This window comes from Mus pahari, unplaced genomic scaffold (assembly GCF_900095145.1).
Source record: "Mus pahari unplaced genomic scaffold, PAHARI_EIJ_v1.1 scaffold_6410_1, whole genome shotgun sequence".
NCBI lineage: Eukaryota > Metazoa > Chordata > Mammalia > Rodentia > Muridae > Mus > Mus pahari.
Genome location: NW_018393667.1, coordinates 31,356 through 48,495, shown reverse-complemented (window position 1 = coordinate 48,495; position 17,140 = coordinate 31,356). Strand labels below are relative to the sequence as shown.

At 43.7% G+C, this 17,140-nt stretch overlaps 2 protein-coding genes and 2 pseudogenes across 2 annotated transcripts in view; 2 read left to right on the top strand and 2 right to left on the bottom strand.

Annotated features, from left to right (window-relative positions):
- LOC110315658 (ribonuclease 2B-like) overlaps window positions 1-349 on the bottom strand; it is a 4,443-nt gene extending 4,094 nt beyond the window's left edge. The window contains exon 1 of the mRNA XM_021189662.1: window positions 329-349. Within this exon, the coding sequence (XP_021045321.1) occupies window positions 329-349 (21 nt within the window). The remainder of the gene's footprint in view (window positions 1-328) is intronic.
- Window positions 1-17,140, top strand: part of LOC110315660 — a 43,147-nt pseudogene that overhangs the window by 9,352 nt on the left and 16,655 nt on the right.
- LOC110315659 lies at window positions 9,989-10,456 on the top strand (annotated as a pseudogene).
- Window positions 16,397-16,942, bottom strand: LOC110315657 (angiogenin-2-like). Its single transcript, XM_021189661.1, has one exon. It carries the CDS (start codon window positions 16,907-16,909, stop codon window positions 16,397-16,399), a length of 513 nt encoding a protein of 170 aa, XP_021045320.1. The 5' UTR covers window positions 16,910-16,942.

Here is a 17,140-nt window from a genome sequence, read left to right as displayed (position 1 = left end):
GAGAGAGAGAGAGAGAGAGAGAGAGAGAGAGAGAGAGAGAGAGAGAGAGAGAGAGAGACTTGAGATTGGCAGACGTCGAGCCACTCCCTACCTATTTCTATACATGCTCTGGAACATGCAACCATGACATCTGACTTAGAGGACCACAAACAGTCAATCACATAAGAAAACACCTGGAGTTCTTCCCCATGGAAATAGAGCAACCTTAACATCTCAAACTGAGCCAATAGGAAACACCTACCCCTAAACCCCACTCCACTTTGTTTCTTTATGCATATAGAAGAAAACACTGCAACTTGTTTGCATGCTTAGGATTCTGCAGAGAGACCCATGAATATGGTAACTTCATGTGGACACTGTGGAGCTTTACCTCCCCTACCACTCCATAGTTGCTGTGCAAGATTGGAACTACTTTGTTGCCTATGGTCTGGTACAGGTTGTCTTCATTCTTGGATCCATAATTGGCACCACTAAATATGGTGTACTCATGGGGTACTCATTGAGAGGTACCTGTCACACCCCATGTACTGGTTGCATATAGAATGGATGGTGTAATATTCTGTTCCTAGCCTGGAAGTCAGTCCCTTTAGGTGGGTTTTAATTGGAATTACATTGACTGTGTAGGTCAGTGTGAAATATGTAATTCCATGTACCTAAGCAATGAATCTTCCATTCATTTCTCCCAGAGCCAGAATTGTTGGGGTCCAGAGGGTCTGCAATTCCTTTCTCAACCATTGACCCAGATGTGGTCTCCTGACTGAGGGAACACTGCAGGTATAAGATCTAAAGCCTGGGAGGTTGTCCTCCAGGACACAACAAGGCCACAAAGGCAGGGAAGTGCAGAAGGAAATCTCAGAGAAGGAGACAAAGATACTGTTTACTCAAGCTCTGCTTGCAGTGATTGTCTAGTAACTAGCTAGNCTGTGTATCAACAGCAGTGGGTAAATAAAAGGTGTTCTTTCATGAAGAGTCATCAGAGTTCTGTCTCTCACTGTCATTACCCCCTTCCCAGGTCCCTGTGATTCCCACAGCAGTGCTCCTGAGTGCTAAAATGATGCCCTCAGTGTTTCTAGGAATATTCTCTAAAGGCCTCATGATGCTCCTCATAAAGTCACCTCACAAGTTTGTTTGCTGATAGTTTAACACAGCCCCAGGCCTTAGGATTCCTCAAGATCTTAGCATAACTGACTCCATGAAGAAAGTTCCCTTCAGTCTGTAAAATTTGGCATGCAGATAGCACTAGTTGCTAAAAATGAAAACAAAGACCTAATCCATCAATGTCAACAGTTATGGGCAATCTCTGTCTTAGGGTTTTACTGTTGTGATGAGACACCGTGACCAAGTCAATTCTTATAAAGGAAAATACTTATTTCAGACTGGCTTCCAGTTTCAGAAGTTTCCTTCTTTATCATCCTGGAGGGAAGCATGATATTGCACCAGAAGACATGGTGCTGGAGTTTCCAAATATGAAAGGGATAATAACGGAATATCCATGCTTAATTCATGGTTTTCCCACTAATAAGTGCATACACACTCATAGACCATGGAGTTCTAGTATATAACAGACACCCAGTAACAAACGATGTTTTGTTCAGTTGTTGTGGGCTAGACTAGGTAGACAAGAGAAGATTAGAACACTGGTTTAAACTCAAAGAATGTCTTTATTAATCTGCCAGGAACTGCACTCGGTGTTGCTGTGAAATCCTAATCCTTTCTCAGGATAATCTTTTAAGGATTAAAAACAAAAGGAAAAAAAGAAAAGTATCATCATGAGTAAGTAATAAGTAGATATTAGTCATAAAGTACAGGAACCCACGTTACAATCCATAGACCAAAAGATGCTAAGTAACAAGTAAGGCCTAAAGGAGGATGCTTGAATCTTTCTTGAAAGGGAAAATAAAATGGATATTGGAAGTGGATGCTAGGAGGGAAGTGGGTGGGAAAGAGGAAATGGGGAAGGGAGGGGGCAGATGTAGGGAAAGTAGGGGAGAGAGAAGGGAATTTAGCAGGCTGGGGTGTGGGCAATCTCTAGGACATGCCAGAGACCTGGAATTGGAGGAAGGCCCCAGAGTGTCTATGGGGGCAAGGCTCCTAGCAGTAATGAATATGGATCCTGAAGTGGCCATTTCCTATAGCCAGGCAGGACTCCCAATGGAGGGATAAGGACAGCGATCCACCCACAAAACCTTTAACCCAAAATGCATCCACCTACAATATATATAGGAACAAAGATAGAGCAGCAACAGAAGGAATAACCAAACCAATGACTGCTATCCTGACCCGCGGGATCCAGTTACTCGGGGGTCCAAGTGGGACCATGCCTGAGAAAATGAGCAGGATAAGGAGGAGACTCTGCAATTTGTGAAAGTCCATTTATTGCAAGAAAGGTTACAAAATGTAAGCTGTGAGAAGGAGGCAGTAAAGAAGGAGAAACTTGCAACCCGGGGGCAGGGGGTGGTTCTGTATACCCGCCCAGGAACACGGGATCTACTCTTATCTCAGGGTACATACTGTGGTTTCTCCTGGAAAGTTTGCAGTTACTATTATCTGATCTTGGTGTTCTGTCCACTGTCATTGTAAAAGGTCAGAAGTTTCTCAAGAAGGGAGGGGAACTTTGGCTTATGGCTCAGTGTCCTTCTCCAACATCTCCCCCTCTTTTATATAATAGATGGAGCATCTCTCTTAGGCTACATGATGTGCATCTGCAACCAGCACCCGATATGGTTGGGTTTAAGGGTATTGTCTCTGTCTTAGGCTACATGAGCTGTCTCCATACCCAGCACTCTCAAATAGGAGTGGGCCCCTGGGTCATGGACTCATGATAATCCTGTCATTGAGATGCTCTACAGCCTGTCATGGTTATGCCCCTGGTATGTGGCATCATGCTATTCCCATCATTAATGTTTCCATAGCATACCAAAGCATCCAGGATTGTTTTCTGGATCTAAGGTTGTGAAATCTAAGCCTGCAGAAGGAGCATCTAGGGGCTCAGCATATACCTCTTGATCAATACCTCTGACCTCCAGACGATGATAATGGACTGATACTGGTTTCCTAAAGGTAGCATCGACCAGTGATTTGACAAACTCTGTTAACTTTTTAAATGCCCAGGGTCCAAAGGGGATAAGTAAAAGAAATCCTATCAGGGGTCCAAGGAGGGGAAGGAGGTAGGGCAGCACTCCATTCCAGACACTCCACATGGGATTGGCGAAGAGTTCTTGACATCTTTTTTCTAGGTCTTCTTGGAGTTTTCTGATTCTGTCTCTGATGATCCTAGACTTGTGTGTATAGAAACAGCATTTTCCCTGTAAAACTAAGCAGATACCTCCCTTGTCTGCAGTTAGTAAATCAAGGCCTTGCTATTTTGTAAGACCACTTCTGCCAGGGAATCCACTTGATCTTGACGATCTTTTACTGACTGATAAACCTTATTAACATCTTCAATCAACTGTTGGGACAGCTTATTGTAAGTATCTAGAGTCACCCCAACTCTAGCAGAGCCAGTAGCAAGTGCCCCAGATATCCCTAATCCAACCAAAAGGGGGATAAGCTGAACAGCTCTTTTATGTCTGGGAACAAACATATCAAAACTGGGCAACAAGGTAGAGAGCCATGGAGAAGTGGAAAACCAATTCTGACACCAGGATTCACTTTCTTCTTGTTCTCTTTTTCTGTTTTCTAAACTGTCTTTTACCTTTTTCAGACTATCTTCTACTAACCCTGTCTTATCTGTATAATAACAGCATTCCTCTTTTAAAGCAGCACACAGTCCTCCTTGCTGGAGGAAAAGCAAATCTAACCCTCTTCTATTGTGTAACACTACCTCAGAAAGTGAGGTAACAGAATCTTTAAGGTTCTTTAACCCAGTCTGCATCTCCTGAAGATCTCTATCTATAGCTTTACTAAGTTGGGTATATTGTTGATTGGAGGTCACTAAGCAGACAATCCCTGTTCCTGCCCCAGCAGCTCCTAATCCAAGGATAACGCGAGGGTGACAGCTGTGATAGGCTCTCTCCTGTGCCTCGATGGAAGTGTGGACCCTCTCTCCCAGAATCTTAGAAAATCATCAGGTGGGTACCCTGTCAAACGGGGAAGCAATTTAGTCAAAACACAATATTCTCTGCTTTAAAAAGGTGGGAGTAACTATAAAGGTAGTTAAACTCGAAGAGCAGGAAAAATAAGTATCATTAGGGGCTATAACATTCAAACCCTTGGGACCAATCTTTCAGGGAAATCTTTTTACCTGCTTCAGTAAATGATACCTTGAAGGGGGTTACACCACCCTTTGGTATGTTGGGAATTTCGGCATTCAGCCGTCAGGGTATTGTTTCTATGAAAATTCTTCCATCCCCCTTTGACCTGAGTATAATCCCATTTTGTCTGCCTGGAGCGCAGGGGGAGCAATGGCCCTCAAGAAAAACTTTGGTATCCCAGTCCAGTGCGATCACTCTTATGTGAAACGCTTATGGGTGTAGGCATGCCTTGGCCCTCCTTTCCTAGGCCTTGACCTGGCAAAAAGCCTTGGGACAACATCTGTTGGGTTAAGATTTCATCTGGACTATTTCTCGGGTTCTCTGCCTCTCCACTGCAAGACAGTCATTTGTCGAAATACCCAGACTGTTGTACCCTATAAGCCAATAACTCCTGTGTGTATGTGTGTGTGTATATGTGTGTGTATGTGTGTGTCCCCTTTAAAGAACATGTAGAAACCAACTTACCCACACATGGACATGGACTCATGCAATCAACAGATGTATAGCTAGAGAACACTAGTGTTGAGGATTAGTCTACACATCCCCATTTTACAGATTGATAGTTGAAAAACTGGAGGCCAGACTCAACCTGTTGTGAAAGACTGTCAGAGAGAGAGAGAGAGAGAGAGACTGTTTCTTAAAGACTTTAGCTTTTTGAACATTTGCCATTATCTCCATAAATCCTTCCTAATACATTGGTGTGAGACCTAAGACTGCTTGCTTCTCCTTAATCAGCTCCCCCAATCAACAAATTGTCAGAGTGGTCTTAGGTTGTCCCATGGTGCAACACCCATGTTCTCTGCATCTCAAACAACAGATTGAAAAGGACGCTTGTTATTGTGCAATCATGGTTCCTTTCACAGGCTGGTGGTCTCCCTAATAAAGGAATTTTTAAATATACGCAGAAGAATGCTTATTTTACTAGAATTGAGAAGACAAACCACAGAGACGGCAAACAAACTGGCCATCCCAGCAGCCACTAAGAGAGAAACGAGGAAGACAAGAAAGTCTTGCCTTTAAAGTACCAGAGAGCTGGAAAGAGCTGAGCTACTGACCACAGCTGAAGTCCAGAGTCTTAGATGCTGAAGAGGGGCTGAGTTGCCCTCTTCCTGCAGCTTCTAGTCAATCCTGGAGGATGACTTGAGAGAGCACCCTCTGCTGGATGGAAACCTTAGATGAGGGAGGCTCCAGCTGGTCTGTCCCTGCTGAGCCCTGAAGGCAGTCTTTGTTCTCCAACAAATGGGAGCTGGGAGCTAGACCGGTAGACTTCAGGCTTTCTCCTCTGCAGAAAGCAGGAGTTGGAGGGGAGTGTCAGGGGCAAGCAAGCTCCTTCCCACTGGAGTGCACAGATGGGCTTCGAGATCTTCCTTTGTTTGACTTCTTTTATTTCCTGTTCTATCACATTTTGTGTTCTGAGTTCCAAGCCCAGACCACCTGGGCTCTAATGGTCTTACTGTGGGATGCAAATAAGTTTGGGTTTTGGTTTTTGGTTTTTGGTTTTTAATGAAACAAATCAGAAAAGAGCTGTGGGGTCTCCTCTGGAGAAACACTGAGCCCACTGCAGTTACTGAAAGTTCAAGGTCATGTCACCTGATCTGGTGGCAGATCTGTGTCTCACAGGTAGGGGAATTGGTAAGAAACTTTCTGTCCAGGCTGAAGAGATGGTTCAGCTTCTAAAAGCATTGGCTGCTCCTCCAAAGGACCCAGGTTTGAGTCCCCTGCATCCACATGGCAGTTAGCAAGTCAGGGACTGCGGTTCCAGAAGGATCCATCACCCTCTTCTGGCCTCTATGGGCACTGCACATGTGGTGCACAGATGCAGGCAAAACACCCATATATCCACCACACCCCCACATATATAAATATTCATGTATATGTGTACATACATATATACATACTTTTAACATTTCTGTCTGTTGTAGTTGACAGGTGACATTTGCAAGCCTTCCATTCTTTCTTCCTCTGGGGGATTTCAGATGGGTGGGTGGGTGAGTCTATGGGTGGGTTCCTTTTGCCTTGCACCCTTTGTGGCTCCTTTCCTCTGACATTTGATTCCTTTCTCAAACAGCAACCTAGATGTGGTCCCCTGACTGAGGGAACACTGCAGGTACAAGATCTAAATCCTGGGAGGTTGTCCTCCAGGGCACAAGTCTACAAAGGCAAGGAAGTGGAAAAAGAAATCTCAGAGAAGGAGACAAAGATACTGTTTGCTCAAGCTCTGCTTGCAGTGATTGTCTAGTAACTAGATAGACCATGTATCAACAGCAGTGGGTAAATAAAAGGTGTTCTTTCATGAAGAGTCATCAGAGTTCTGTCTCTCACTATCATTACCCCCTTCCCAGGTCCCTGTGATGCCCACAGCTGTGCCTCTGAGGGCTAAAATAATGCCCTCAGTGTTTCTAGGAATATTCTCTAAAGGCCTCATGATGCTCCTCATAAAGTTACCTCACAAAGTTGTCTACTGAGAAAGGCACTGCAGACCCTCTGGAACCCAACAATACTGGCTCTGGAAGAACTGAATGGAAGGTTCAATCCCTAGGTACACGGAATTGCATTTTTCACACTGACCTAAGAGTCAATGTAATTCCAATTAAAATCCCAACCAAAGGGGTGACTTCCAGGCTGAGGCCAGAGTGTCATCCATTCTATATGCCAGCAGTACATGGGGTGTGACAGGCACCCCTCAATGAGTACACCAAGAACACATTTAGTGGTGCCAATCATGGCTCCAGGAATGAAGACATGCTGAACCAGACCATAGGCAACATCATGATTCCAATCATGCACAGCAAGTATGAAGTGGCAGGGGAGGTAAAGCTCCAGTGTCCACCTGAAGTTACATACATAAGTCACTCTGCAGAATCCTGAGTGTGCAAAGGAGTTGCAGTGTTTTTGACTATATGCATAAAGGAACATAAAGTGAAGTGGGGTCTAGAAGTAGGTGTTTCATATTGGCTCAGTTTGAGATGTTAGGGATGCTCTATTTCCATGGGGAACAACTCAAGGAGTTTCCTTATGTGACTGACTGTGATCCTCTCAGTCAGATGTCGTGGTTGCATGTTCCAGAGCAGGTACAGAAATAGGTAGGGAGTGGCTACAGTCTTGCCAATCTCAAATCTCTGAGTTCCCAAGTCTGAGCTTACTCAGTCTTACCAGTTCTTCGGTCTGTGGTATGGCCTATATGCCCTATACTGTACGGCCACCCTGTCTGCATGGGAGGTCTCTCTGCAGTTACTGTATATTTGCAGAAACCAGACCGGTTTCAAGATTGACTTTTGCTAAATATCCTCTCAAAGAACTACACAGGAGTCTCCCTACCATGAAAAAGACGTTAGAGCCCCTATATCAAATATACTTTGAGTGTTTGTAAATTTGAGTGTTTGTAAATAAATCAGAGATAAATTAACTTGTATCATGCTACAAATCAGCTTTCCAATATTTGATAAATACCTGAGACAAATAAATGGCCTAAAAGAGAGATTCATTTGATTCTAAAGTCAAAGATATCACTACTTGGCTTTCATGTTTGGGGGTCTGTTGGGGTACAGAAAAACCCATGATGGGAGATATGTGCTAGAGCAAAGCTGCTCAAAGTCATGGCAGAAGAAAGGAGGACAGGAAAGGGCACTGTGTCCCACAACATCCTTCAAGGGCAAGGCCACAGCATTCTAGCTTCTTCCTGATGAATCTCACTTCCTAAAGCTGAGCATCCACTCAGCAGCACAGGCTGCTTACAACCTGGCTCATAAGCTGGGTCTGGAAGTGCAACTTCGAGCCCGAGGCAGAAGGACAGAAAAATTGAATCCAATCTGGGTTTCTAAGCACTTTTAAACCAAACCCAGGCTCCAGAGTAACACCCTGACCCAACACTTCTTAGCACCCATAAAAGATCAGTCCCTAAAAAAAAGGTTACTCTGACAACTTTATAAATGCTGTGCAGTCATTTCCATAGACAGCCTGAGCACTGGGCAGAGATTTGTCAAATACTACACTGGTACTGGGCATCTGTCAGTCAGTAGGTCAGGGGCCGTCGTTGCAAGAGGATCCCAGGGTTGAAGATATTCCAAGTTTTGGAGATAGTTTTTCACCAATGGAATTTGCACAGAAATACATCTATCAGTTGGGACAGCAAAATACTCATTGTGGTTTATAGGTCAAGTGAGGAAGTATTTCTTGAGATAATACCTTACCACATTCATCAACCTTCAAAAAAAACCTAAATACTAACTACTAGGATATAACTGGCTGTACTTCACAACAGAAGTATGAGCGAGTCTGGATATGTGTCAGTGGATTGGAATGCAAAAGAGGTTTTGATAACAAAAATACTTAGAAGACATTTTATCTATTGAAGCCAAAACTCTTATCTATGTGACTCTGGGGATGTAGCTCAGTGGCTGTTTGTTTCTCTAGAGTGCACAAGGCCCCAAGTTCAAACCCCATCACAAAGAAAATCACAACCAAAAATTGTTAAGTTTACTTTTCTTATCGGCTGACAGTTACTTGGGTACCTTAGATAAAGAGGTGTTCTCCTGATGGTAGGCCTTGTAAAACTAGACTATTAGTTCTAGCTCTGGAGCAAATGTGGGTAGATGGAAATGAGCAAAGGAATCTATTACAGGAACCAATCAGAAAAATAGCATGCACTATGCTGTGAGGACAGTTTTTTGCTCTTGTTTCTAATTGTAATTTTTAAAGCTTATTTTTTAACTTTCACATGTGTCTACACTCACATGTGTAATGAGTGAACAGGTACTAACAAAAACCAAAGAGGTGTCTGATTCCCCTGGAGCAGGAGTTTTCTGCAGTTGTGGCCTCTGGGTGACAAACTGGGGTTATCTGGAATGGAGGGAATCTGGAAGAGTGGAAGTTCTCTTAACCATTGATATCTTACTGATCCCTAAGACTTATTTTCACCTATGTGTCTCTGTGTGTCTGAGTACATGTATATGAACATGCCAACAGGTGCTATTAGAAGACATCAGATGCCCTGGAATGGAGTTTCAGGCAGTGGGAAGCAACTGAGCATGGGTGCTAAAACCAAGCTTGGCTGCTCTGGGAGAGCATCAAGTGCTCTTAACCACTGAGCCATCTCTGCACACCCAACATCATATAATTTTAAAGATTAAACACAGAAACGTAAATGTCTCTTATGATACTGGCTTTCCAAGGCTTTGTTTCTAAGTGTGTAGCCAGGCTAATAGGAAACATGGTCCGTCCATTACTGAAAACAATCACAAAATCCAGAGCCAACTGACAGGCAATACAAAGATCTCTTTGTAGAGTTCAGATATGGACTTAAAACTGCCCTACACAAGAGGACTTGAAATTTGATTCCTAACAATGGAGCCAAAAACACAACGGCTTGGCCAAGTGAAGAAACAGTAGGCTGCTTGTACAAGCAGACAATGTACCAATCTGTGGGTTCTGCTTGTTGAAGACTCTGAGCCACCAGCTCCACCCACAGAGCCTGCTCTGTATCTATGGGCCCAAGTGGAGCTCACCCATTATTCTTGATTTCCAGGAAAACCAGCGCTCAATTCCAAAGGAGCCACAATGCAGACTGGGTAAGACACTGACTGTCTAGGCCTGGGACAGGGTGGGCAAATGATGGGACAGTATCCAGGAAATGTGGCTCTGTGCACCCACAGTGACAGCACAGGGCCTTCAGGAATAGATAGGGAAAACTGAGGTAGGGTGGGAGTAATCATTTTTCTTCTGTTCTCACAGGAATCATGGGTCTGAAGATGCTTGAGTCCTGACTTTGTCTCCTGCTGCTTCTAGGATTTGTCCTAATGCTTGCCTCATGCCAGCGACCAACCCCTTCCCAGTGGTTTCACATCAAGCATATCTAAAATAGCTCCTATCCCTGTTGTGATGATGCAATGAGGGCCATTAACATTGATACAAGAATGTGTAAGGACATGAATACTTTTTTTCATACAACTTTGGCTGATGTTCTTGGTGTGTGTGTCAATCCAAATACCACCTGCAGAGACAGGATAAGTAGAAATTGTCATGATAGTTCATCTTGGGTATCTGTAACTTTCTGTAACCTCACAACTCCAGCAAGCCATTATATGGAATGCAGATAACAAACGACAGGATCAGTGAAGTATTACAGAGTGGCCTGTGAGAACAGAACTTCATGGGTGAGTCCCACCTATCCAGTGGTTCCCCTTTACTTGGATGGGATATTTTAGCTCCAGTGCCAGCACTTTCTATCTTTGCTCATCTGCTACTGCCATGAACATAGTAGTGAGGAACCAATTCCTCTGTGTTGCATCTCAGTACCTGTCATCATGAAACCTGTCCCTGACTTTCTTTAATTTAGCTGAACAGATCTTTTCTAGTCAATAAAAATCTAAATCTTCTGAATACAAATCTAGATCTCTGGTATCTGTGTCTGACAGGGGTGGGGAGAGAGTAAAGGGGAGAGGATATGTGTATCCTCTCAGAGAGAAGTGTGTGTGTGTGTGTGTGTGTGTGTGTGTGTGTGTGTGTGTGTGTAGACAGGGGTCATACCAATTGAGGCATCTACCCAGTGCCTGGAAACAAATGAATCTGAGAAGAGATGGGCATCTTTCCAGAACGTTCCTTCAGGGCATCTTCCCTGAAGTTACTCTTTGGGAAAAAAGTGTCTGGCAGAGGAGACCAGGGAATTGGGATCTCTCAGTAAGGCAATCCCTTNCCCTCTCCCTGCATAGCTGTCCTTAGANGTCAATTGTGAGATCATTCAACACAAACCAGGAAGGACAGATTCCAAGAACTGGATTCCACACAGAAAAGAGATGAATAATGAGAGGTCCTGCCATGACTCCTGAGGACATAACTGTAGTCAGGAATCAGTTTCAGACAGGAAGGTGTCACCCCTTAAAGAACATGGGTGAGCTAGACATCACCAGATGTGGCAGTGAGCATTCCTGTAGTGTCAGATGCAGAATAGATCACTGGATTTACATCCTAAGGTCCACACCTCTGACTTTCAGTCTGGATCCACAGCTTCCATATTGCTGTTCCATTCTGGGCTCCCAGATGTGATACTTGGCCTCTCCTCCCCACTGGGCAGTGGTGGTTCTTCCTGCTCTCAGTTGACCACGGTCAGGCCTGCAGGGAAGCCACTCCTCTTGAGCAGCAAATGGATTTGTTGTGGAATCTGCCTTTCTGGGGTGGTGTGGAATCTTGTTGAGTCTGGCATAGCCTTAGAGGGGACAGAATGACAGGGTTCCTGCCCCTGGGACAGGACCAGCAGAGGTGGGCTGCCATGGCATAAGGCTAGTTTGTATAATAATGTACATATTTTCATGTTCCCTTGACCAGTGTTCTCCTCCCTGTTAACCTTAATGACTCTATAAGTATCAGAGATAGCATGAGATAGGAAAGGTGTGGCTAGTGTCTTAGCATAATGGTACAGGCTGGGACATTTAGTACAGCCTTTTAGGCTTTAGAAAAGATTTTTTAAAAAAATAGTGTGAAAATATATGATTTCTCGACTATGTGAAAATTAAGGATGCAATGTGAATTATAGGAGGGACTTCATGAATGTGAAAGAACAAAGGCAGCTCTACTATAGACAAGGTTGTCAGAAAGACACAAAGGCAGGCACATTCCTGAGTTCCAGGTCAGCCTGGGACACAGCAAGTCTAGGCCCAGGTGGGGTAGAAATGGTAATNTTAGGACTTGAAATTTCAGGTCCCACCCAGCTAGTTTACCATCTCTGCTTGTCAGAGGCAGGCAGATCTCTGAATTCTTTTGCAATGTTAAAAGAAAATATGTTCTTCCTGTTTCCTAAGAATTAAGGTCCTGGGGTCACAGGATGCTGATTCATGGTATAATCAAAAGAAAACATAGAGAGATGCCTAGAGATTTCCAGAGAAAGCATATCTGAGAGAGAGAAAAAAATAAGAACAGAGAGAAAGCAGGCTGGACAGCTTTCTCCAGCAGAACACAGGTGGCCAGCTTAGACCCAGGATTTGACTTCAAGTGGTTGGTTTTTGCTGCTCTCAGTCACTCTTCCTCTCAGAACCCATCACCAACCTGAGGCTGGACCTTGGCAGAATCTGAACTTTTCACATGAATGCTACATTTGAGAACTTCAGGGGTTGACATAATCTGCTGATTTCAGGTGATATTGGGTGCAGCCTAAGGGTCTCCCTATGTAGCTCTGGGTGTCCTGGAACTTACTTTGTAGACAAGACTGGTTTTGAACTCACAAAAATCTTTTAAATTTTTACTGATAATTTTGCTGCCTAAGGCTATTTTAAAGATCTGGTAGGAAACAAGTGTTTGTCTGTTCAAGAATCTTTCAGATCTGGTATAGATCTTAAAGTTACTTTAACTCTCCCATAGGTCATGGTTAGATTTACTATCAAGTATAGCAAAACTAACAATGGAAGACCAGGGCACTCAATATGTGCTAAATTATCTAATTACCAGCAGAACTTAAACACCAGGAAACTCAGAAGTCAGGCTTCCTGCAGAATGTACAGGGGCCAGAAAGAATAGCAACACAAAGGGAAATCCCAGTGTTTTGTGCAGACATTGGCTCCTGGGCCTACATCAGACAGAACCAACTGTGTAAATGACAAATGACAGGAATCCATGAAGTTCAGACCCTTGTTAAGAAGGAGTTCCTGGCAGTATTCAGAGTAAGAGTGTTAACCAGAGGCAGATACAACCTAACATGCCCACTGTGTTGTGCAGAATGTGACTGTTGGGAGGCAGGACTGGAAGTGTTTTCCAATCTGGAGCTCATTCTCCAAGCATAATAAGACTTGGATCCATGCAATAGATTAGATCAGGCATGATGGTCCAGAGTTACAACAGGCATGTGGGGGCTGGGGTGTGGTTCAGTTGGCAGTGCTTGCCTACCATGTACAGAATCCTGGGCCCAGTGCCTAGCACTGCATAGACAGAGCATCCCAAAATCCTAGTATCTTGAGGTAGAGACAAGAGGATGGGAAGTGTGAAGCCAGCCTGCCCTACACTGTGAATCTGAGGCTAGTTTGAACCCCTGAGACCCTGTCAAAATCAAAAGCAAAATACAAACCAACCAAACACCACCAGCAACCCTGTGGGCCATGGCATTTTCCTGTTCTGTAATCTGTGGTCACTTTCTCCCTGCCATTTCCAACCTCTCCAGTCACATGGTCCAGCCATAGCCACAGCTTCTCTGCCTGGGAGCAGGGTGACTCAGACAAACATGGAGATCACTGAGGGGATGACCATAGGGAGTCCTTAGAATGACCTCAGCTTCTTTCTTCTCCTTTGTTTCCTGAGACCATGAGATGAGCAGCTGTTCTGCAATGCTCTCCTGTGTTAATTCAACGCCCCTCCATAGGTACCAAAGTAATGGGTCAAAACAAAACCTCTCCTCTTTTTAAGTGGATTAGTTCCAATGTTTTGTCACAATAATGGGAAGAATACTGGCACAGTGTGTAGTTGGGGAGATTCCTTAACTTTTCTTAGTGAACTGCCATATAAGCTACAGAACTATAGTAGCACCTTTTTGTTGAAATATTGTAAGAGGTAGATTTTTAAAAATTTAATAGTAGGTCCTATCAGAGGGCCTCACACACTGTAAGTGGTCAGTAAAGGCTGGCAATAGCTTCCCATTTGTCCATTTTGTCCTTTAGCATGCACCTGTGAGGAAAGGCATTGAAAGCAGGGACACCTTGAGGTGAAGGGAGGCAGGTCTCCTTCTCCCAGAAGACAGCATTACTAACAGTGCATAGGAGAAGGAGAAGAACCAGGCAGTGCTGAATCACGCAGTGGTTGACTCTTACAGATCAGAGGAAGGCGTGGTCATCAGAGCAGCTCACCTTGGAAGCTGCTCACCACATTTATTTTTCTTGTTTTCCTCTACTTTCTTCATAACGAATGACTGCTATGTGTTGCATTCAGTATTGCTGGTGACTGACTCTCTTTATATTGAAGAGTGAATTACACTCTCAAAGATTTGGAGGTCTGTGTCCCAGGGGGAGTTTCCTCTCCAGTTGCCTGTCATATTCTTCCTTCCATGCCACCATTCCATGAAATCTGGGAGATTTTCTTGTCTTTCCCTTGCACAGTCAGCAATCACAGATGGCTTTGACTTCAACTTCCCGAATAGTTTATTACTTAGACACAAGGCCTTATCTGTAATTTGTTGTTTCACTCTAAACAGCTTTGTGTTATGACAAAGCAAACAGACACAGTACAAAAAATACCAGGACTGAATTCAAACTGCTGCCCCATCCATTCATGTGATTGCTTGATTGATTGATCGATTGATGATTGATTTATGACTGATGTGTAGGAGTAAGTTGTTTCCTTCTACTATGTGAGTCCCCAGATAAAACTTGGGTCATTGGTCTTGGTGGCAAGCATCTTAGGGAACTTTTCTAATGAGGGACATTTGAAAATCTTGTTTTCTGAAGTAAAGATGACTCTTTCTGTGCTGAGCACGTACCCACAGCCCATTTCTCAAGCCCTTCCTAAATCTGAATACTCAGGAAGGCTGGGCTCACTCAGGTACTGGCTACGCCTTGAGCACAGGGAGAGCAGGGCTTTGGTGGTTTTGCACCTAGCAATTGTTTTCTAAATAAAATACCTAGGCATGTGTTCATAAACCTTTGCTAACAGGGCATTACCTACTGAGCCTGTGCATCTGACAGCACCCAGCAAGCTAGGTTTANACAGAGCTTTTATACTTGAAACAAATCTGGTTGAGGAATGGAAAGAAAACTTTCTATAACTTCCTTAAAACTGCACAGTTGTCAAATAGCACTCGATAAACTAAAAGATTAATTTGTGAATGACATAAAATAGCCAGGATTTAAATTTTTAAATGAAATAGCTATGAGAAATAAATGACTTGGAAATATCCCATGAGAGCTAATCCTTGCGTAAGGCCAGAGAGAGACACTCGATGAATAAAAAGGAAAATTTGAGGGGCTCTGAGAAGAAGAAACCCCTTACTTGGCAATCTGGCAAGCAAATATTCCACCATAATGAACAACTACTTAAGGCCTTCACCCCTTGCCAGTAGTAAGCCTGCAGTTTTCAAGAATGAAGAAGAAGCTTTATTTTCAAAAGAATATGTACTAAACCCCTTATGTACCCCTGTTGGTCCTTGATTCTACCTGTGCAAATTATAATTCCATCCAAGACACTCCCTGAGCCACTCTATGACGCCACCTATCAAAAGATAAAAAGAGGTCGTGAGGTGGCTCAGCACTTAGGAACACTAGCTGTTCTTCAGAGAACCTAGGTTTGAACCCGAGCATTCACCATGACCATCTGTAACTCCAGTTCAGGGAACCCAACACCTCTTCTGGTCTCTCTGGGCAACAGACACATATGTGGTGCATACACATACATGCAGACAAAGTACACATAGTAAAACAGAATGCACATCAAATAAAATAAGTAATATTTTGGACAGAGAATAAGAAGAAAGGAGGGATATCCTTAGGACCTTTTAAGGTGTGGCTTTAGAGGCTTTGTGCCTATGACCAATATTAGGACAATTATATATGACTCTCTGTTGGGGAACCCATACCCACATTTGGGTATGCCTTGTTTACAACCTTTCTGTTGACAGCCCATGTCAGAATTATCACTGATAAAAGTCTCCAACTCTGCTTTATGAAGGCTGGACTTGAAATTTTTTTCTGTGTGAAACTATGAGTCAGGTTTGGCCAGAGTTTAGGTCCTTAAAAAAATTGAGGCGATGTGTTAGGTTGCTGAGGATGACAGCAGCAGTACAGGAGAAGAAGGCAGGAGATATCCTTAGTGTGCTGGCTCTTGATCCTAAACTCCTTTCCAAAGGGCTCCATTACTTAATAGACAACTTGGCTCTTTTGAAAATTCCCTGTCCTGTCTGTAAATTAATTTATCATCCTCAGCACCATAGACAGATGAAATGTATCTTCCCACTGACTCTCAGGTAAAGAAGAATATTTCTCTGTGTTCCGCCCCTTTCCCTAGGGTACAGCAAGGAAAGAAAACAGGAAAAGCTAAATTTACTGGGAACTAGTGATCTTCCAGACTGACTCTTAGAGGTTTTTGAGATATCTTTATTTCTGTGCATTATAAATCAGGAGAAGTATATTTCAGATAATTCATTTTCTGGCCCGTGACAGTGAACGCTGAACCAGTGATCATGGGTGTGAGGAGATATCAAAGGAAACAGAGCTAGGCCTGTTACAGGGGCCTGTTGCCTTTGGATTGATGTAAGACTCATCGAAGTGGACAGGCCAGCCATCCTGACAGCCAATAACAATTTTTCTGAACTCTGCAGAGGCTAGGAACCGGAATGGAGGCCGGGGAGACCCTCCTGAGTGCTTGCAAGTGGTGACCTGGAAGCAAGAATTGCTTAGTCTTAAGTTATTTCCATGAGGTTTTCCATTTGCTTCACAGACAGCCTTGATTTTGTTCTTGGTGTCATGGAAAAAGGTGTTGACTTTTTTGCAAGTTTTGACACTGTTGCAATTCGAGGTTATCTTTCTTTCCTTCATCATTCTTTCGCAGTATCTGTCATCCCAGCCCTTAGGCTTGGGATCATAGTGCTGAGTCAGGAAATGTCTGTACCTTTCATTCTGAGCCAGAGTGGGAGGGATCACAACCAGACCCAGCATGAAGACCAACAACAAAGGACCCAGGCTCATCGCCATCTCTTCCAACAGTGATTCCTGCCAAGGGCAAAAGAGCAGCAGTGTTCAGGCCATAGAACTACATTCTCACTTAGACTAAGTGGGTGGAGACTTTCCTCTCTGAAAGAACATGATAAAGCAGTGTCCTCAGCTACCTAATTCCATCTTGNCCTTGGCCTTCCTAACTGACTCCATGGCACAGCCATCTTCCTCTATTCCTTAGGTTCACCATCATCCATAGTCTAACAAAAT